This window comes from Palaemon carinicauda, chromosome 10 (assembly GCF_036898095.1).
Source record: "Palaemon carinicauda isolate YSFRI2023 chromosome 10, ASM3689809v2, whole genome shotgun sequence".
Classification (NCBI taxonomy): Eukaryota; Metazoa; Arthropoda; class Malacostraca; order Decapoda; family Palaemonidae; genus Palaemon; species Palaemon carinicauda.
The window spans coordinates 130,550,641-130,573,908 of NC_090734.1; the positions used below are offsets into that span (position 1 = coordinate 130,550,641).

The window sequence follows — 23,268 nt, forward strand, 5'->3', positions numbered from 1 at the left end:
TTCTTGATTACGCAAAATATACTCGCACATATCCAACATAGATTTTATATTTCAGGTTAGAGACAGAACTTCGTGGATTATTTGAAAATAAACTCGAGGCATCAAAATTAGACAAGAAGAAAGATAGAGTCCTTACATCCCATCCCAAGACAAAAGTTGGAAGAAGTGTTGCTACAAAATATGAAAGTAATGTTGGAATAAAGCCAGAATCTCTTAACAGCAACTGGAAGGCTTTAGCTCCTCCTGCTAACATCAAGCTTTCGCCAAAACTTTATCGTTATATTCATCCAGAAATGCTTCAAGTGGATCCATCTACAAGGTGGGAAGCTTAATCAGTAGTCTTCTAATAATTGAGTAAATTTTCATTCATGTGGATAGAATTTTTGTTGCCTGATATTTATCTATATTGTTGATTTTGGAATAAAATTTTTTATTATTTTTTTAACTTTATTTTATGCAAAATTGCTTTTTATTTTTAATTGCAGTAGTGAAGAAAACACATCTGTTATGGCAACAATACCCCGCCTAAGCTCCTTCTTAGAGGCAATTCAGCGACGGGATGACACCTACTACGTAGTGTCCTTTTCTCCTGACCATCTCTTAGTCCCTGCTACAGCTCGTAATGATTCCGCCCGCCCCAGAATGTCCCTCTTGATGCCGACACTTCGGGCTATGAATGAATCGCTTGCTCCGCCTGAGGCACACATTGCCATGATGCAGATAGATTGTGAAGTTATACACACTCGCCTTGTGCATGTCTCAGAAGAGGTTGTGCCACCTCACTTGAGAGCAGGTGGAAGCAATGCCTCCCATCCTGCACCAGACACGACTACCTCTCATCGTCAGGAACGACGTAATGCTCGTGCTAAAGTTCGCCCTTTCTTCCCAAAAGGCAATGAACCTGCCAAGTAGTAAGGGGTGCAATGTATAGTAGCACACACACTGTACTGTAGCAAAGGTATTTTTATAGTTTCACTTTGTAAAAGTTGTAAATTTTATGCAAGATAAGAAGGGGTCTGTTTTTCTCCTGATAAAATTTTGTACAGGTATTTAATCCATGTTTATCAGGTATTGGTTGGTGATTAATGCCAATAAATTGTACCATGTTGATATTTATATGGAATTTATGGAGACACAACAACAGCTCTTAGTTCATTAAATAGCTTTATTTTTCTTCCTTAGAAGTGCTGCCTATTTCTATTTTCCAAATACCTTCTACAGTAAAGTACCTAAAAGCTACACTGCACATGAAATTAAAAAATGCAAGTTATTTTAATTTTTGTAGGAGTAAGAACTACTTGATGTAGTGATTCCATATACAGATTATGGATAAAGATTATAATTTGATATAGCACAGTTATTTAAGATAAGAAATTGTCTATTCAGTTTGTATATCTATATGAATTTACAGACCTGTAACTTTTACTGATGCCATTACACTTTTCATAAGCATTAGATTGAGTTAAATACATAGTTATAAATAAGGAAGGTTTTAGTTGAAAAATAAGTTAAAATATTCCCCAGGGAAGGACTGTCTCATCGGCCATTGTGCTTATTTTCATGTGGTTTGGTCATGGGCAATAGTGTACAAAAAAACTTTTCAACAGATTATGTATATGAGTGAATAGTGTTGTGAATAGTTTACATCTCCAGTGTTTTTTACAGTGTATGCATTTCTCACACTTTAACAACTCTATATGTTTGTTATAACATAGCTACAATTATTATCACTGTCTTTTTATTTATAGTTTTTGATATTTTTTGTTTCATTTTACTTTGGTAAACAGTATATTTTAAAGCATTTCATTATTGTTTCGTGCTGTCTTCCTAGAAAGAAGCTAGGAAGCCAACACCATACAAATTCATTCTTTTTTTACTGAACATTCCAGTTTTGCTGCAGTTGTCTCATTATAACCAACTTAAAGATGGTGTTCCTCAGTCTTCCCAAAAGAAGGAGGAATGCTTAGTATTACTTGATCGGTGCTTTTTTCCAGGTCTTGAGATTGGTGGTTATGTAAAGTCAGTAGCTCCCAGGAGCTGCATACTGTTCTAATTGCGGGGTTGTGGTGGCTGATGTGGTAACGTCCCTGACTGGTAATCGCCAGTCTAGGGTTCAAGTCCCTTTGGTCGCTGCAACCTCATCATCCGTGTGAGCTGAGGGTGGGGTCTTGGGGTAGCCTATAGGTCTACCTGTTGTGTCATCAGCAGGCATTGCCTGGCCCTCCTTGGTCCTGGCTAGGGTGCTGATCATATGTACACATGGTCAGTCTCTAGGGTATTGTCCTGCTCGATAGGGCAATGTCACTGTCCCTTGCCTCTGCCATTAATGAGCGGCCTTTAAACTGTTTTTAGGTTAAGGGCTCGGAGAACATGGGTTAGCTGAGTTATATCCAGTTATTAGTAGTTCCTGCGCCAGGTAAATACTGTGGTTGATTCGACCCGAGCTTGTTGGTGATAACCATGCTTCAGGTCTTCAGAATATTTTCTAAATTTCCTTCTTTATACATGGTTACTCAGAGATTTGATGACTTGGAGAAATGTAGGAATGACCAGCTTGAATCATTAGGAACAGTAGAGGCAGTGCACAAAAAGTCAGTATTTAGTGGATGAAAGCATTAGCTACACAATTTTATGCTCTATGCAAGATGAATGGGGGCTTCACTAATACAAGTAGACTGTGATGCATGGTTTCTACCTCTACACATCTCTTGATTCACCCTTGATCATAAAACTGTCAGCTAACCATTTACAACCATTCCAGGTATTTGTAATGCCTGGTATGAAACTATAGTTTGGGAATACTTTTCTTCAATGACCTTGTGGTAGGGAACATGAAAAATTTCTTCAATGAACTTGTGGTAGGGAACATGAAAAATAGAATTTTTGTAGGTAAACCCTTTACTGAACACGGTATACCAGGGATAATCCTGATACTATAATAACCATGAATTTAATTTGCTTAATGTATTTCTGGGCTCGACCTGTGTCGCCCAGTGAAATGCTCCTCTAGCACCATTTCTAAGGCATAATTATTGCTATTTCGTTTTTTGGCATGATCTTTTTATTCATTAAATAGCAATAATTATACCTTAGAAATGGTGCTAGAGGAGCATTTCACTGTGCGACACAGGTCCCTCGCCCAGAAATAGTTTTTTCCTTCGTCAAAATCCCTTTATTTTCATGTAACTGTTGTCAATCTTTTGTATCAATCACTACCCATCTTGTTAGCTATTTTCTGTTAAGTAAGCAATAGATTTGCGAATTTTATAGATGAATTATAGTTTTAAAAGTTTTTATATATCATAGATACAAACATTACATTTTCCTTACCACTTTTTTCTCAATCCTTTTGATGGGTACTGTACTTTGATGGCAAGTGTAGAATGGACTTTCCGGACCAGGAAATGTCCTCTAATCTTTAAATATTCTTTTAGGGCGATTTGGCCTTAAATCTACTGCCTTTGACCAGGTGTAATTGTATAACCTAAAGTACTGTTAACAGGTTTGTATTTATAAAACAATTGTTATTTTATTTTTATTTTTTACAAAAGAAGTTTAACTTGTAAATAATAAAGCGTGCTATTCCGTTCACCCTTTCTTTATAGTTTTCTACTTCTATTATTCAGATGTCTCGTTCCAAAGTAGTATGATCTCAATCTGAATCTGTTTGATTTTCAATTTTATCCAATGAGCTTGAGACTGCATTGTGAAGGCTGGCACAAGCTACTCATGACATGTATGTGTGTACTGTCATGTTGTGCTGATCTTTACCTTTTGATTGTACATAATATTTTATGGGGTGCAAGGTTAGAGGGACATAAAATATGTAATGAGTGTTGCAAGGTAATTGTAAAGTGTTACTCATTGTTGAATCATAATCGTCTATAAAATTGGTTTGATATTATAAACAGTGACATGCCTATTGCATGGCCATGGAGAAGTACAAAATTACATGAAAGCATATATAAATGCAGTATTGGAGAGAATATATTTGCATACTGTAAATTCTGTTGTATTAAGTTTTAGTATGTTTAAAAAGTAGCAGGTTTCCAATATTATTTTGTGCATTAGGTTAACAGTAAGGTTAATTTAATCTTATAATTTGTCACCAGTAATTGTCATATTTGTGTTGTATATATGTATTTATTTTCAGATAAGTTTTTGTTATCTTTATACGGCTGTGATTTTAGTTGTTTCTTTTTTTTGTTTGTTTTATGGAGCAGATGAATATGTATATTTTTGTACGGAAAATAGCTCAACCCCTTTTACATTTAGCATTACATGTATATATTCATCCATGTTTTGTTCTTTTATTTTCCTTTTCTAAATGAGATTGCCAGCAAATTTTATCCTGAATTTTTGTTGCGATGTTGTACTCCTAGTCAGACACGGTGTTTCTAAAGAGTACAGTACGTCATAATTGTAGTCGTTTGTTGAGCTATTTTCTCTTTCACTTCCCAAAAATGTGGAAATTTATAAGGGCACATTTTGGCTGCAGAGTACAATTGCATTTTTTATAGGTTTGTGATTAACAGTATTTATCGGCTCCATCTTCTCCATAGATTGTCAAAAATGTTGTAAATTTTTTTTTTTCAAATTATATTATAGCTACAGCTCTTTAGGGGTAAGTTGTCTTTGCAAGACAATTATTGCCAAGGCTGTTTTAAGTCACGTATTGTAATATTTCTGAGTGAGGGTGGATGCTGTTCATACATTACTGTTGTAGTATGTTTTTCAAGATATTGTACGTATTGCAAAGGCTTTTGCACTTTTATAATTTGAATTGAATGAAATATGTAAAAATAAAGATATTGAGTATGGTTTTGGTTTTATTTTATCACATGATTATGGATTTTATTTTTATGTTGTTAAGTAGACTATGGCACAGGATAATTTCTGTCTTATGCACATGGTCTATTTTTATGTATTGAGATTTATACACTGCTCTCTTATACAGTACAAAACACTTCTTTTGAACATGGCAGAAATAATTATGCAATATCTACTGTAAACCATATATATTTATTTCTAATTTGGTGTCATTTGTTGAGGTGAACTTCTTTAGCCTTTCCAAATATTGCATGAGTTAATCATTCTTTTTTATTGTGTTCATTGTAATAATATTTTCAAATGTACAATATGTACAGAGTTGCACTGTGGACTTCCCTTGTAAGGATTGCAGGTCGGGTAAGTCGGCGAGCTCCTTACTTACAAAACTCATCACTCCGGCCATACTTTGGTTAACTCTTCGGAGGACAAGCAGAAGACTGACAACCTTAAACTCATTAAGCATGTTCCCAAAGTGTTAAACCTCACTCGTTCACCTAGAGAAACTGAGAGGCCTCCCCTTGAGAAGGAGCTTGCTTGGGCCGAATCTCTCTGATTTTAGATGAGAAGTGGCCTGGTGTGCCAACACTGTCTCTATTGCCAATGAGTATTGATTCCTATGAAATACTTTCTCTACTTCTTTGCATATTCCTCTTAGAGTGCTGTAAGTGGTTCTTTTGGGCTATAGCCCAGTTGAGCATACAAGTACGCCGCCTGGACCTATAAAGTGTCCATATAACCCCAGCTGCATGCAAGGCTAAAGCTTGCTGTAAACAAATACGACTCCTCAGCCTGTGGAAGTGTGCCGAAACAGCTTGTACTAAACGTGGATTGACTTAAATGGTTGTATAATTAGAACCAGTAGTAAGTATTGTACTTAGTGCTGAATGGCTCCATAGCCTGGCTGGTATGTATAGCCCAAATTTATAAATCAAATCCAATCAAACCTTCATTAAATTAGACTTCTATGTACATTAGCTGAATATTAGTTCATAAATGTCACAAGAAAGTAAAGGCTGATGGTAAGTACTAATTTTCTGCAAATAATTGATTGGTGTTACTGTTGTGTCCTTAGCTATGTATTGAAGGCACTGCTAAAGGGTATTGGCAGAATGTTTTTGTTCCACCTGCACCAATTTTTGACTTTCAATTTCCTCTCCTTGCTTCAATTCCTTCTCCTTGCACTTTATCCTTTCTTACATCTTGCTTTCCAAACTATTTTAACTCTATTCTATACAGTACTTCATAGTAACAATCAGAGACTTCCCTCACTCAGCCATCAGCATTAAATGGCCTCTTCATCTAAGCACTATGTCCAATGGTTCAAATTCCATATCATCGTATCACACCATTACTGGAAACGTTGTTTTGTAGCTTTATTAGCGTCCAATAGGTCATAATCTGTGCAGACGGGTCCCAATTGACAATCATAAAGGATATGTTTGATCATTTGCATTGGATGGCCTCATGGGTACTCAATGGTGGATGAGAGTTTCCATTTAGGTATTGATCCCAGTCTTGCATATTGTGGTTCTTGCTCTGTTTAATGTTATCCAGTCTTTTCTGGGAAGGTTCATTCCACTTGGAAGTTGCTCATTTGGGCTTTGGATGGCATTATTTACCATAGTGAGCAATGATCCCATTCTCCATTTTCCGTTGTAGTTTACCAACTGTGCAGGATCTATACTATCAAGGGTCATGAAACTTTCCCTGGACTTCAGTCTTGTCACATAGTCGCTGTGACTGAAAATGGAATGTTGCAAATAACTTTCTTGACTATATTTCTGTCTTTGTACGAGTGTCCCTACAGATACGTGGTGGTACATTTCCCGACAATCTACATGGTGCTGGCAGAGGTGTTGGTTGTAATGTGCCAGTTATTATGCAGCATGAGTTATTAAGCTCAAGATCTGCTGCTGAGCAATATTCAGCAGTAGAATAGTTTAGCGCTAGAGCTGTTGTACTCGGTGTTTTGGGATATGCTTCCCAGTTAGAGTTGGCAAGCTTGCCCAGGAGATTGTTTCTTTTAGTATCTTTTTAATTAACTCGGATTTTCTGCAAAAGACAGGGTTTGGGACTCCTAGATAGACAAGGAAGTCATCATAGTCAAGTCTTTCATTGTTTATCACTGAGAAGTTTATATGCGTTGGCTATAAAAATGTCCTCTATATTTGTGTGTGTTTTTTTCATTATTGGACTGCATTGTGCAAGGAAGGAAACAGCATAAACAAGGCTGTGTACAAAAGAGCGCATGCAAGCCATGAGCAGCACCACGTACTAGTGAATATGGGAACTTTAACAAGGGCCAACTCCTCTTCTCCATCTTACACTCATGAAAGATGGCTTATCTTTAACACTTGTTTCATGTATTGCATTGTCAATATTAAATTTTGGGATAATGGTTTGGAAGTGATACCAGAAGGACCACAGAACAGTATTAAATTCAACTTGGGGAAACTGTTCAAGACTGCGCAAAAAAGTATGGGTTAAAAAATGTAAAACAGCAAGAAAAAAAAGGTAGACAACCAGGAATAGAGTTAAATTGAAGCCTAGAAATTTGGTGCAACTGGGCCTAAAGGGATACTGAATAGTCCATTTATTAATGCTAAACAAGACCCTTACATTAATTACCTCCGCCAACGAAGTTGGAAGGAGGTTATGTCCCCCTCCCCCCATTTGTGTGTATTTGTGAACAGCTTCCAGGCCACAATTCCATTCGTAGAGTAAAAAACTTGCAGGGATTAACTGTTATATAAAAAGCTGGAAATTGTTAAATTTTTTGAAGGTCTAGGTCAAAGGTCAAGGTCACAGTCAAGCAAAATGTCCAATTCACGTAATCATCCATAAACCTGGACAGCGTTGTCACAGACTTTAAACTGGGTTCATATTTGAGTGCATGAAAATTCTTGCCAATTAATAGCCCACATGTTAAGGTCAAAGGTCAAGGTCAAGCAATAGGTAGGCTAGAGCAATAATCTACTGTGGTGGGGGTCTGCGCTCTACTGAGTGCATCCCCAAGTTTAAAATACATTATAACCGCAATAATTTTCTTACATCCTGCGAGCAAAAAAAAAAAGAAAAAAGTTAAACTAAATAATTTTAGGATATAAATGAAGAAGTAGCATCTAAGTGGGTCCTAGATGAATTACGAAGGTATGTAAAGAACATGAACTATAGTCAATTCTTTTTAGTGAGGCAGATTTATGCAGATTCGCAGGGGTGCCCTTTTAGCTCGGAAAAGTTTCTTGCTCGCTGATTGTTTGGATAAGATAACTCTAACCAATCAGATAACGGGAAAATTGATTATAGTAAATCAACCCTAACAATATTAATTGTAAAAATCAAAGTGAAACGCGCGTCGAATCATCGATCAGTCGAGCACTACCGCTAACGACCTTTCACGACCTTTATTATTATTGATCTCTTAAGAACATCCGAACACTTTTTCAGCTCGGATTTTAGATTTTCAATATTTTATTGATACATGTTTGAATTAGTATTTCATATTAGCCATGTTATGCTAAAAGTTATATAAGAAACATAGGTTAGTGTTGTTGATAAATATGAATTCCATAAAGGTTATTCTCAGTAATGAATCGTGAAACCAAGCCATTATAGATGAATCGGACGAATGTTTATATAAACGTTACCTTTACGGATAACTAGCTGGTTGATAAGTTTTGTGATTAAATTTATTTTAGAAATAAAAATAATTGCCCGTTCGTATTGATTTTATAATTTAATAAATTTAATTTAGTTTAAAAATGATTATATCTATATAATTTACATCCAATCCCAATAAAATATCGCTAGTTGACATGCAAATGTTAAATTCAAACGTTAAAAACGTTTATTTTAGAAATAAAGATAATTTCCAGTTCGTATTGATTTTATAATTAAATAAATTTAATTTAGCTTAAAAATGATCAAATCTATATAATTTACATCCAATCCCAATAAAATAACAATAGTTGACATGCAAACGTTAAATTCAAACGTTAAAAACGTTGCCGTAAAGTAGTTTCACGCGAGCATGCTGACGAGCAGACTTGTTGAAGGATGCTGGGCATGAGCAGTAGCTTAAGGACTCGAGGAGAAGAGATTTCCGAGATCAAGATGGGAATGGCAGGAGGAGCAAGTGATATAATGGTAATATAAGATATTTATTTTTGTATTGGTGACTAATCTTGGTCAAATAACATGTTTTTAGTAGCGCTATATGGTAGGGATTAGCTTACCGCAAGAATACCCCAAACTGGGTAAACAGTGGCCGGTAATGGTATACCTAAGTTCGAATATAATTTTTTCGCCATTTTCAAAGTAAGGAGAAAAGTAAGGATTAACATAAGGTCAGGTAAATTAAATATGCGGTAGCATTTCTTAATATTAAAAGCTTATATTCTCTCGTGTAACACATGCTAGGTTGGCTGACGGATTCGTACGAAAGTGGTTAACTTTTTAGATTAATTTGATTATTAGCATCCAATAACGAGAAAAAAAATAGAGAAGGACGTAGGCAAGTAATGAGAATGACAGATAATAGATATACTTTAAGAATAACAGAATGGGACCCTAGAGATTGCAAACGATGCCTTGACGAGCTTAGAAAATTTGCTGGTATATACTGGCATGGAAATACCATAAACCGACGGGAGTGGAAAGACAGGTTTAAAAGTTGCTTGTGAATGGCAGAGGCAAGGGACAGCGACAATGCCTCATAGACTAACCATATATACATGTGATCAGCACCCAAGGTCTCTTTCCACACAAGCTAGGACCAGAGATGGCCAGGCAATGCCCATGGATAACTCAGCAGGGTTGATTCCAATAGGCTACTGCAACTCTTTGGACTAGCAATGGCTGATGATGATGACTGATTTACCACTATTTTTTCAATAGAAAATGAGAAATTGGATATTTAGAATACTGTAAAGTAAATTTTATTTTGTTAGATTGCATTATATCAAAGTTGGCTCAGTTACGTCATTGTGGCAGTCTATAAGCATTACCAAGTTTAAACTTAGCCTAGGTCCACTGCCTACTGTAGGCTATTGTAGCCTTGCTTAATCTACCTTGATAGTAGATTTAAATGATCACAAGTCTATTCAGGACAAGACTTTGGTGGTGTATATAGTTGGGTAGAACAGGGGTAAACTTACTTATTACTTGTCAAATTTATTTTCTTTAAGATGAAAATGCTGTAATGTATGTTTCTCTGAAGTACGATGCTGTGAAGCTAGTTTTACGATTTACGAAATATGTTTTAATGTTACCTTGCTAGGAGTGAGACTGGTTGTGGTTGGGTTGCAGACACAGGGTTCAGACTTAGTCTTAAGTTGAGTCAAGGATGAGCGTATCCCCCAGTAGGTAGTAAGTAAGGATACGGCTCCTAGATTAGGTTAGGTGGAGAACCTTATGTTAGGGGGTGTTCTTATGTTTGTTTCCGTTTTAAATTTTTTTTAATAACTTGGAATTTTAAAATGTAAAAATTTGAAAAATATGAGTTTCCCATAATTATTTGCATCAGAACAGTTCAAAGAAGCTATAAATTCACCAAGAACACTTCTTATTTTCTTTATTATGAATATTGTGGTATAGTAAATATTTACCCATATTTTTATTACCTCACCCAATCAATCAAACCAACTACAAAGGCTCCAGACTTTTTTCTTTTTATTTTCATAAAATGAAAGAAACCCTATTTATCATTGTCATCACTTTTGGGTTTTAATTACTGTAGCAAAATATTCGTAAACTGATTTTACCACCATTGTTGAATATACTGTACCCCTACTAGCCTACAAGTACTAGTTTTAGCTCCATTTCTTAATTCGATGGTAAAGAATAAATTTGGTACTTATTTTTGTAAAAATTTCCAATTTACTGCTTATTTTTTGGTTGCCATGACAGAAAGAGACCCTGAGAACAGTTCATAAAATTCTTGACTGGTGGTTCGTCTGTCCATACTTTAATTTCTTGTTTTCTGTATTATTATTTTTGGTAACCATTTGTAACGTCTAATCCTAACTGTGTTTTTCTATTGTGTAACTTTCTCTTGGCCAGTCTCCTTCCTCCATAGTTTCTATATAGGCTTCACCCCTTTTGTTACAAGCGCCTCCCCCAACTACATCACACTTGAAACAGGTCTTTGATTCATATTTATGAAAGATTTCGGTATAAACAGCATCTAAAACCAGTCTACTATTTGATGTGAATGAGTCAGAATTTTGACTCATATTTTCAGTTTTTGTAGACCCTACTGTTATATATCTGCCAGAAATTTATTAAAACCAAATTACAACGGATTAAACCCTCCTTAGACATTGAAATTCCTTCTTCTAACATTATTGATTGAAGGTAATTGGCAAAATTAAAAATCTTGGTATTAGTAGGTGAGGGACTGCATTGGATTCTACCCATTCAATTTAAGTTTGAGTTGTTGCTTATTTAACAGGTTATTTTCAATTATATCTTTCATTGTAAGAGAATTCACCCAATCTATGTTAACTTTCATGTCCTTTTCCATGTGTCCCTAACCAAAAGATCTAAATAATATTAATGTATTGGAGGTTAATTACAATACATTAAATACGTTAACTCGTGTTTCTACTTCAGACATTATTATTATTATTATTATTATTATTATTAAATGCTAAGCTACAACCCTAGTTGGAAAAGCAGGATGCTATAAGCCCAGGGGCCCCAACAGGGAAAATAGCCCAGTGAGGAAAGGAAACAAGGAAAAATAAAATATTTTAAGAACAGTAAAAACATTGAAATAAATATTTCCTATAAAAAACTGAAAATTTAACAAAACAAGAGGAAGAGAAACTAGGTAGAACAGAATGCCCGAGTGTACCCTCAAGCAAGAGAACTCTAACCCAAGATAGTGGAAGACCATGGTACAGAGGCTGTCAATACCCAAGACTAGAGAACAATGGTTTGATTTTGGAGTGTCCTTCTCCTAGAAGAGCTGCTTACCATAGCTAAAGAGTCTCTTCTACCCTTACCAAGAGGAAAGTAACCACTGAACAATTAAAGTGCAGTAGTTAACCCTTTGGGAGAAGAAGAATTGTTTGGTAATCTCAGTGTTGTCAGGTGTATGATGACGGAAGAGAATTGTAAAGAATAGGCCAGACTATTCGGTGTCTGTAGGCAAAGGGAAAGAACTGTAACCAGAGAGAAAGATCCAATGTAGTACTGTCTGGCCAGTCAAAGTACCCTACAACTCTCTAGTGGTAGTATCTCAACGGGCAGCTGGTGCCCTGGCCAAGTTTTATTCAAATTAGCAATTACTGTACAGTATCAAGTCTTCATCCCCGTAAACATACTTTTCAAAGCTGGGGATGGTTAAGAAAATAAAGCATTACCCTCCAGTGGATTATGTGCAAGGTTTTTCTCTCTTTATTTTCAGCAAATCTCAAGATATTGTTAGCCTTATGCATCTTTGTATTAGTAAATGTAACTGTTTTTATTTATGAATGTGTGCATACAGTACAGTATATGTGTAATCTATGCATACTTAAGTTTGTTGAAGTAAAATGAAGTTTTATCAATATATTTCAGGGCTGTGTCATTTTACGATAGTGTTACTGTAATTCTCGTCTGTTGAACAATCAACAAGAGGAAAATGGGGACCAGAGCAGCAGCTTGTAAGTATAAATTCTTGTCATGGTTATAAAAACATATATTATGATTTACATATTGGATATGTAGACCATCTAACAGTCAAGCATTAATTTTCTGATTGCACAATACTGTGGTTCCTTCATCCATATATCCCATAAAGGGTAATGTTATTAGTGCACTACATGTTGACATATTGGTATTACTTTTGGGTCTTTGCAGTGTTCTTTCAGCCTCTATGTGCACTTGCTTTATATCTTACTTTACTTCCAATCATGCTTCCTTTCTTTAATCTCACTGTCCAATATCTTTTAATTTTTACCTCATGGTGTAACTTACGGTTTTACCCCAGATGCACTTAGGCGCTAAATCAGTGGTTCCCAACCTGGGGAACATTTCCCCCTAGGGGGAAATTTGAAGCTTCCAGGGGGGAAATAATTACACAACCTACGAACTAAAACAAGCGGAAAATGTCCACATAGTACGTGCGGCAATTTGTTGTTAGCCATTCAATTGTGATATGATCATATCATTTCTCACTGACATGACATTCAAGGGGAGAATTGGAATATCATGCCCATTTCTGAGGCAGGCGAGTGGGCACGAGGGCTGGGCGGGGCATGAAGGGGAAAATCTGGATGGTTAAACTGGATGCAGGGGGAAATGACTGAAAAAAGGTTGGGAACCACTGCGCTAAATGGTCTCGCAGTCCTCATGGCTGGGCTGTATAGCCCAAATCCATAAAGCCAAATCCTTCATCCATATTCAGAAGCCATAAATATATGTACTGTACTGTGAATCCAAGGTTAATGGGGAGGCTGAAGTTAGTGTTGGCCACCACACTAATAAATGGCCAGATGGTTGCACAAACAATTTTTATCAGTTGTAAAGCTTTTGTTTGTGATGCAATTGAGGACTATGATTTTGAATGCACATAACTGGTTCAAAGGTTAACCCTTTTACCCCCAAAGGACGTACTGGTACGTTTCACAAAAGCCATCCCTTTACCCCCATGGACGTACCGGTACGTCCTTGCAAAAAAATGCTATAAAATTTTGTTTTTTCATATTTTTTATACTTTTTTGAGAAAATTCAGGCATTTTCCAAATGAATGAGACCAACCTGACCTCTCTATGACAAAAATTAAGGCTATTAGAGCAATTTAAAAAGAATGTGCCGGGAAAAAAATAACCCCTTGGGGGTTAAGGGTTGTAAATTTCCAAATAGCCTGGGGGTAAAAGGGTTAAATAAGAACCTTTGATTCAGAGATTTCCCCCCCTTTTAAATGTCTTAATTTTTATGCTGTGATTTCTAAGTATACTGAAAATCAAAAATATTCTCTAACTCAAATCCCTCTCTGGTAAGGTTGAACTCTGTTTTAACCATTTTCTTTTAATTTTAGAATAAAGTTATAGAGTAGATTATGCGTTTGTGTTTGAAGAAATTAAAACCCTTAGGAGGTAATAAGTCCCTAGTGAGATGGAGGTACGTGTAAATAAAATATTCATGTAAACATATATTCCATATTCTCATAATTCTGCAGAACAGTATTTTTACAAATAGAAGCCTTTCTTTTGGAATTATAGGTTTATAAAAAAATATGTAATTTGTCTCGTTTTTACAGTTACCGCGAAGATTCGCAATTTAAATGATTATCATCTAAGGCTTCTACATGGAGTTCTACCAGCACCCTCCGGTTTGGATATTGCCAACACTCTTAAATACTTTTCTCAAACATTATTAGGTAAGTTGTCATGGTATTATCAATGTCCAATTTTATAGGAAAATATAAGCCAGTGTTTTTACACTAATCTAAACTTGTGATAATTTTAATGTCCAAGAGTTTAATTTCCTATTTTAGTTGTGCACAGATATATGAAACCTATTAACCAGGTTACAGTATCTATGCCACTCACCATGAAGCAATAAGTGTCCGGCGTCGTTCGTTTCCAGCATAGCCCCGAGAGATTTCACCGTGATTTTTAATTCCTTTTATCTTTTGTCTTATTTGTCATATTAGTAAAAGTCATAATTGAATAATTGTTCCGGCACTAACAAACCTAACACTTTTTAATAGGGATTCGGGGGAGCTGGAAGGCGATCCCTATTAAATAGCTAAAGGTTTGTACATTAGGTAAAATACAAATTACTTCCGAATTTGTCATTTTTATGTTGATGTATAAGTGCTCATTTAGCCTTATTGACTCATTACTATTATCAAACTGTTTATAGTTTTCAGCTCCTCTTTTGTCAAGTAGGGTTGATCAGGTGTCAGGACATTATCAGTAACCTTAAAACATAACCTTTGGTGCTCTGGATACAGGCTAATTTTTGAAATATTTTTTATGAAGAAAATAAAGAAAGGGATCTTCTAAGTTTAGGAATACAGTATGTTATATAGTGTTTTTAACTGTCTTATTAATTGGTTCAGTTATGCCATTTTATTGTACCGTAGTTGATTTTATAACTTTGTACTGAAATGTTTAATTATACCTGCACTTAATTCATACATTTACCAAGGCACTACCCCAATTTTGTGGGGTAGCTGACATCAAACAAATGAAACAAAAAAGGGAACCTCTCCTCTCTCTGGACTTAATACTTCATGAAAATGGAAAACATTTTGAAGATACTCGTGTACATACCTGCTCTATTGAGTTGGCAGTCATTTTAGATTTACTGGTGTTTGTCAAGAATCTACACTGTTTGTTATTTTAGTATGCAAGGGAGATGGGTTTATGATTTTAAATTTTGAATTCTTTTAGCCAGGAGATTAATAATGCCTTCATTATTTTGAAAACCGGACACAGAGAATATATACTGTATGTGTTGTAATGGTTCATAGATATGAAAGACAAGTTTGTGTACTGTATTGGTCAGTGATGATTGTGGGAATTTTCTTTTTAGAAAATGGAAGTGTGATGGTTCAGCAGTTCCTTACACATATATTTTTGTATTCATTTAAAATAGCTTTGATCTGACAAATCGTTTTAGCTATAGACATCTAGGAGAATTTGAATCGTAAGATCTCTGTCAAGTGCTGAGCTTTATTTTATTTTGCAGGTGTGCTGCGTGAGATTCAAGAGAGGCCAATGGACATGTTACATCAGCGAAGTCAGGATGCTACCCGTTCAGCCCTGTTTCCCAATCTGGATTACAATGGACTACATCAGTCCATTGTTTCATTAGTTGACATCATGTCACTCATTCAATATGGAACTCTAGGTATGCTTTTGCTTATAGATATTAGTATTCTTCCAGGAATGGAAACCCACATATTTGACATTTGTTTTTGTTTTCCTATTTTAGGGAGGGTGTTGGGTGAAGAACAGGCAGTTCAGTATCAGTTTTTCTGGGGCGACCTGTGACGGCCGGTGAAAGAAGTCCTTCTTTACACTTTTCTAATATAAATCTTCCAAATATACTAGAGAAAGATAAAAGTATGGAATGCAGAGGTTACTACCCTCGCGCGATCACCTTGTGGGTGTCGTGTATACAACAGGGGCGTGTGAAAACCACTATTCACAGGCTGTCTTCCATTTAGATAATCCCTTCATCAAAGGGGAGAGTTCAGTATCAGTTTAATTATCAGTGGGGTACAGATACTTGGTATGTAAGCTTAGAGAAGAGTAAAAGCACTGCCGGAATTGTGCTTATTGTACAGTGTCTGCTTTGGTGAAGGCTTTTTTTTGAAGTTTAATTTGTGTGATAAAATTTAACAGAAAGCAAGAACTGTCCATATAAGAGCTTTGTGAGAGGTATGAGTTTTTTTTATGAATTTTAAATGGTACTCTTAAGACTGCTGAATACTCTACAATATTTGATTTGTTCCTATGCATATGTAAACCTTTCGTCCTTTGAAATAGTGATGTCTTCAGTAACACTAGAACAGTAATTGAATTTTTAACAATGGAGTTGGTTAATGACTGGTGAAAGGAAACCACACCCACTTGCCTGTGACTGATTTACCACTTTTATCTTTGGGCTACAACGTATGGTCATATTGTTGTGCTCCTTTTATGATGGTTGGGGCTTTTCTTATATTTGTTTTTGACAATTGTTTATTTTTCATTTTGTGAATAATCTCGCTTGTAAGTGGAAATTCGTGGAATGGAAGGGGAATTTTATTTCTATGAAAATGCATCATTTGATACCCTAATTCTCCTGTAACATTGTGAAGAGGTGACTGTGAGCAGCCCTTCCTATGGAGTGTTTTCCTCACACTTCTGATCAGGAAGATTATGAACTTGGAGAGTAAACCCCCCCTCCCACTTTGTGTTAGTTTCTCTGCCTTGGGAGGTAGTTACTTAATTTAGTGAAAATTATTCATCTGAAGGGCTCACATAGTGCATAGTGTTTCCCAGGAAGGATGACATGTCCAAGGAAGAAAAGAACCTTTTAAGTTCGGTTCTAGGGTACTTCCCCACCAATGAGTGCATCTCCCTATTTCAACCCTTTTACCCCCAAAGGACGTACTGGTATGTTTCACAAAACTTATCCCTTTACCCCCATGGACATACCGGTACGTTCTTGCAAAAAAATGCTATTTAAATTTATTTTTTGCATATTTTTGATAATTTTTTGAGAAACTTCAGACATTTTCCAAGAGAATGAGACCAACCTGACCTCTCTATGACAAAAATTAAGGCTGTTAGAGCAATTTAAAAAATATATACTGCAAAATGTGCTTGAAAAAAAAAATAACCCCTGGGGGTTAAGGATTGGAAATTTCCAAATATCCTGGGGGTAAAAGGGTTAAAGGGAGAAGGGATTGTATGTGAATCCCTCATCTGGCTGGGAGAAGTGAAGAGAGGGAAAGTCCCTTTTTGTTCCTTTTTTTATGTTGGCTACCCCCAGAATTGGGGGAAAGGCTTTCGTAAATAGATAGATTTACAAAGCTGAGTACTTTGGCTGAAATTTCCCACTTCCAAAACTCCTCTCAGTCCCAGGCTTAATACAAAAATGGCTATTCTTTGACAGGCGGGTGGTTAAGGCTTCCCCCTCGTGCCGCCACCCCTAGTTAATGATCTACCGCATCAACAAATTAATGGCTGTTCCAATGCTGCTGACGACATATTTCTATTCTAAAAACCTCAATTATGTATATCTCGGAAAAAATACAAATTTTAAATTTTTTTTTTTTCCAAAGATTAAATTTATATGATTTGTCATTTACCAAAATAAAGGAAAAGGTTTAATACAAGGTAATTAGTTGAAATTTTGTAGTTTGATTAGTATACTAGTGAGGAGTTATCGTTATTCTTATGAATATAGAGGAGTTTAGTAAGAGTAGTGGTTATCATTCCTCGAGATTTCTTCATGATCGAGAGTTGAAAATTGGTGCAAATTAAAGCTAAAGAGGTTGAATAGGTTAGAAAAAAAGAGAACAGAGATAACAGCTAAAAGTAAAAGACAGAAAACAATGAACACTGAAAAGAATCGTAGAACCATTTACAGTGTGTCATGCAAGGTGCATTGTAAGCGACATTTTCCCGTTTGGAAATAGAATGGGAAATAGGTAATTAAAGTAGAATATTTATTACTATTTTCTGTACTTTTCATTTTTTTACATCTTTTATATATAAATATATTCCATGCATTTAGATATTTGCTAATAGTAAGATTTATTTACAGCACTGGGTCAATCTGTGTTGAACACACTGGCCTGTCTCATCGTGTTTCTGGAGCGTAATGTCATCGATACTCTTCCCTATCTGGTGGCATCTATGATGACTTCCATCCCAGAGTCACTGCACCAGCAGCTGATAACCACGCTCTGTTATCACATCTTCCCTGTTACAGTTGGTGAGTATTGGCGTAAAGTGTCTCACCCAAAGGAACTCATTTCATAAACCTTAGTTTTTAGATCTGATAGAAAATATGAACCCTTTGGGTGAAGTTTTATATAATTCATCATCTCCTCTTCCTACGCCTATCGACGTTAAGGGCCTTGGTTAGATTTCTCCAACTTTTAATTCAATACTCCGTTTGTTATCACCTACTTCACACATCATAGTCCTCAGCCATGTAGGTCTGAGTCTTCCAACTCTTCTAGTGCCTTTTGGAGCCCAGTTAAACGTTTTGGAGCCCAGTTAAACGTTATTGTACTTACCTCAGTGAAACAATTTGTAGTTTTTGTGAATGCTGTTAGGATTTAAACATTTAAGAGCTTTCTTCTAATTGTATAATATTCAATAGCTTAGAAATATTGGATGATAAAAGTCTGACTTTCACTTATTTAGAATTATGTATGACCTTTATGGATACAGTGAGATTCCTTCAAGACCTTTTTTTGGTTAGGGTTTAAAGTAAATTCATGAAAAAAAGAATTAAGACATTGATAGATACAGAAGGTAAACCCAAAGGACTATAAAACTTGTATGCATATTATATACATTATTTATAGACATAAACTGTAAATTATTCAAATTTAAGACATACCATCTCTTGGAATAACCTGACATCTTCATGAAACTGTCATTCGTTGCAAATAGGTTATTTGAAAGTAGTTGCTTGACAAGTCCTCATGTTTTCATGATAAATCACTTTGAAATTGTTAAGAAAACAAAAACTTCCATTTATAGGATAGATTTCTTTACCCAAGTAGATCTTCACTAATGCCAGGGACTTTGTGGGATGCTGGGCTTTTCCCCGTTCTCCCTTTATTACCTCCGCAAACGAAGTTGGGAGGAGATTATGTTTTACTCCCTGTTTGTGTGTGTGTGTGTTTGTTTGTGAACAGCTTCCTGTCCACAATTTTAATCGTAGAGTAATGAAACTTACAGGGATTAACTGCTTTGTAAAAAGCTGGAAATGATAAAATTTTGGTAGGTCACGGTCACGGTCAAGTAAAATGTCCAATTTAAGTAATCGCCATAAGTTTGGACATTGTTGTCACAGAGACTACAAACTTGGTTCATATTTGAGTGTATGAAAATCCACGCCAATTAATACATGTTAAGGTCAAAGGTCAAGGTTGAGAAATAAGCTGCCGTGGCGGAGGTCTGCGCTCTACTGAGTGCCCCTCTAGTTATCGATCTTATGAAATCTTTTCTGGTTTGCATTATATCCCTGTTCTGTGTGTCTGTAAATGTTTTTAAAAACAAGTTTTTTTGTGTTTTATATCTATTAACTTGTTGCATTAAAACTAATATGTAGTACTGTATATTAAATTGATTTACTTTGAGGACACATAATCTGCTTGAGGAGGTTCTTTAGTATGTGAAAGGGAGCATTTAAGTGCTTGCTTAAGTGTTTGATAAATTAATATTGAAATGGGATAAGTACTGAAATTGAGATCCAAAATTGTGTGTGTCAAGGGAAGATTGCATTTTCATGTTTAAAGTTTTTACATCATCTAAAAGGCTACTTCTTTTTATTTATTTTAGGAGCAATTCCCTCTGAGGGCGAGGAAGAAAACTATGCAGCTGCTTCTGTACCTGCTGTGCTTATGATGATCTTCCAGTATACAGACAATTCATGTAAGTAACTTGGAAAAGATTAGATATTTACATCATTGATATAGAAAATTTAAGTTTTTCCTTATTCATGTCAGATTAGTCCAGACCTGGGTAGTTCCAAATTTAATGCTGATTTTTTAGTTGGTGTGTGATCTCCATGGAGTTTCCTGTAAAAGGCTAGGTCAGGGAATCCAATACAATAGGAGAAGTATTGTCTCCCCTGCTCTGTGTGTTTCAACATGCAAAGCATGGACTCAGTGTATGTAAGGGAGACCTATGAATTTAGATTCTGTTGAACTAATCACAGTACCTCCAATACTGAAATTGTTCGGGAACTAATACTAATCGGGAGGCAATGCCGCTTGGGCCAATCTGCTATCTTTGTACCTGTCGCCAAGCATTCATGACCTTTCATGCTCAGCGAGCGAACAGGTGAGAGTGATGAGCGCAATGAGTGCACTCTAGCAAGAGAGCTCTCACTAACTTGAGAAGGCATACAAAATAGTGAGCGATATGAGTGAGTGCGACCAGGTGCCATAGAAGCCACCTCCATGGCCAGCCTACAAGCAACTTCATAGTAGGACAACTGTATGGGTGCTTTTGCATACTTTTCTACCTCTCATGATTTGAGCAGCTGACACTTAAAAAGTTTATGAATCTGGTTCTGTTTGGAAATGTCAACAAGATTTATATTTAGGGAAGAGGAACATAATTGCTGACAGGCTTAATTGCTAGGGTTAAGTAGTAGGAGAGGAATAGTTCCTTCATCTTTTAGTATTGAAGAGGCTTTTGAAATTGTGGTGCTTCCCCTACAATTGACGTGTTCGCCACAAAGCTAAACAACAAGCTTCCCGTATACTGCTCACCGTTTTTGGATCTATAACAGTATTAGAGTATACCATCCAACACCAGTGGGACAACTTTTACATCTGTTTTCTGCAGTTTTGCCTGATATGTAGGGTAATCAACTGGTTACCCCAAATCTCAGGATAACCGAGGGGGCTCTCAAATGGCCACACACAGAATGGTATCCAGATCTGCTAATGAACTTCAAGCAGTCTTTCCCGACAAGAGAATTCAAACCTCCTGGCCCTTGTTCATTTTTTTTCCTCCCCCTTGCGGTACAATGGTTGTGTCATTATTTGCTAGATTTGATGTTGATGCAGGAAAGCTTCCATACCGAGCAACTATTGTAGACGAGTTAGGTAGAAGTACCTTCCCCATCCTTCTTATTAGGGAAAGGATGGAGAAGATTGAACTTGATAATTTTAATTGACCATATATTGTGATAACATATCCTTCCGAGGATAAAGGTTCCTCCTCGAATGTCTGCTCATGAACAAAAACCTAGCCTGAGACATTAAAGTATATTCTCAATTGTTGGGAAGTAGTAGAGTCAACATTCTAGCACCTCTACCATATCTGAGTGGCCTAACATATTGGGATTTTAAACCAACCAGTATAATTATATTGGCTTCCTCCCACCATAGGTTAAGCCTCTTATTAAAGGAAAAAGGTTTTTATTCGTGTAAGAATAAATCACAAAATTTTTAAGCTACTGTATTTTGTATTAACGTAACTATATAAACTTGAGTCCTTTAAATTTCACGAACCTCCTCAATCGCCCCACAAGCCCTAGGTAAATGTCAAATTGGCTATTGATTCTAAGAGACAAATTCCAGCTATGGTGGAATCATACTCGTATTGAAAGACTGGTTTCTATATTTAGGAAAAATACAAATTAAGAAATTTGTGCTATTTTTTGCAGTTTAAAACGATGCAGATAAAACCCTCCTTTACTGTAAGCATGCTAGTAAATAAGCATATAAACTGATTCACTACTAGCAATGCTCAAAAACACATTAAGAATGAGTGAAAGTGTAAAACCACCTCACACACAAGAGAATAGGACTGAATACTCTTATTTCTGGGCTCGACCTGTGTCGCTCTGTGAAATGCTCCTCTAGCACCATTTCTAAGGCATAGTTATTGCTGAATATACCAGAGAAAAAGAGATGCATGGAATGCCAGGAATAAACCTAGCTCGCTCACTCTTTGAGTGTCGGTATAGAAAACTGGGGCGTGATAGAACCACGACCATAGGTCCCTCTCCAATTAGACCTCTCCTTCATCAACATCCCCTGGAACAACGAGGTGCCGTCCTACACCCGTCTGTGCCTCCTACTACGACTAACCCTCTAGATTTTTCCTTCATCAAAATCCCTTTTTAAATTTAACGAGTGAAAGTATTAGTTAATCAGTTACAGAAGAAGATAATCTAAAAGCATTTGCAGTAATTCCCATGACTACCACCAACGTGTAGACTCCTCCAGGAACTCTTATTATGATGAAGAGACTTCAAGGGTGATAGATGAATAACTAGAAAATTGAAAATGTTATAGAAAAGAATTCAGACAAAAACCTGAATTCTAGAAAAACACGGCAAGCTGCAAAAGAGTTCATAGCCACATAATCATTGTTATTATTATTAGTACTTGCTAAGCTACAACTCTAGTTGGAATGAGCAAGATGCTATAAGCCCAGGGGCTCCAACAGGGAAAATAGCCCAGTGAGGAAAGGAAACAAGGAAAAATGAAATATTTTAAGAACAGTAACAACATTGAAATAAATATACTTCCTATATAAACTATAAAAACTAACAAAACAAGAGGAAGAGAAATAAGTTAGAATAATGTGCCCAAGTGTACCCTCAAGCGAGAGAACTCGAACCGAAGACGGTGGAGGACCATAATACAGAGGCTTTGGCACTACTCAAGACTAGAGAACAATGGTTTGATTTTGGAGTTTGATATTTGTTTTCCTAAGCACCATTTGTGTGCTTCCATCTGATAGCAGTCGTTCTTCTCATTCTCTATGCTTTGGGAGTTTTTCAGATTTTGTGTAAAGACACGAAAGGCTAAGTAAAAGTAATGGGTTTGTGGTAGATCATATCAAAATTGTCTAGAATATTATTGAAATTTCCCTAAAATCTAAACCTACTTTCTTCACTTTACAGCACACCACTGCCAGTTGCTAGAATCTCTTATGGCCCTGAAATCTGATATAGTAAAAGATCTCTTATGTGTCATAGCCTATGGCACTCCTTCATCACGGCTTCCGGCTGCAAACCTTTTATTCTATTATTGGCCGAGTCTAAATCCAACTTTGTTTGATCGTCGGGGTATACATATTAAATTCAGCGGTGAGTAGTTTTCGTTTTTTGTTTCTAATTCAAACAACTTTTCACAGATATTAGTGTATTCCATAGTATAGTATATACTTTTTTAGGGGTTTTGTATAAGTAGAATGTTACTGTTGCTAGGATAGTGTAAAAGATATTATATAAGATATATAA

General features: G+C 36.1%; 2 protein-coding genes across 14 annotated transcripts in view; both read left to right on the forward strand.

The window, feature by feature from the left end:
* The window catches only part of Atf6 (bZIP_ATF6 domain-containing protein ATf6), a 109,816-nt gene extending 104,996 nt beyond the window's left edge, over positions 1–4,820 (forward strand). For all 4 annotated transcript variants that reach the window (XM_068381890.1, XM_068381892.1, XM_068381888.1 and 1 more), the window contains 2 exons: positions 56–319; positions 486–4,820. In XM_068381890.1, the coding sequence (XP_068237991.1) occupies positions 56–319; positions 486–912 (691 nt within the window). In that variant the 3' untranslated portion in view covers positions 913–4,820. The remainder of the gene's footprint in view (positions 1–55; positions 320–485) is intronic.
* A 4,043-nt stretch (positions 4,821–8,863) lies between these two features.
* The window catches only part of unc79 (UNC-79 domain-containing protein), a 184,657-nt gene continuing 170,252 nt past the window's right edge, over positions 8,864–23,268 (forward strand). For all 10 annotated transcript variants that reach the window (XM_068381893.1, XM_068381896.1, XM_068381901.1 and 7 more), the window contains exons 1-7: positions 8,864–8,976; positions 12,394–12,479; positions 14,078–14,197; positions 15,517–15,678; positions 18,088–18,258; positions 19,842–19,934; positions 22,930–23,115. In XM_068381893.1, coding sequence (XP_068237994.1) covers positions 12,458–12,479; positions 14,078–14,197; positions 15,517–15,678; positions 18,088–18,258; positions 19,842–19,934; positions 22,930–23,115 — 754 coding nt within the window. In that variant the 5' untranslated portion in view covers positions 8,864–8,976; positions 12,394–12,457. The remainder of the gene's footprint in view (positions 8,977–12,393; positions 12,480–14,077; positions 14,198–15,516; positions 15,679–18,087; positions 18,259–19,841; positions 19,935–22,929; positions 23,116–23,268) is intronic.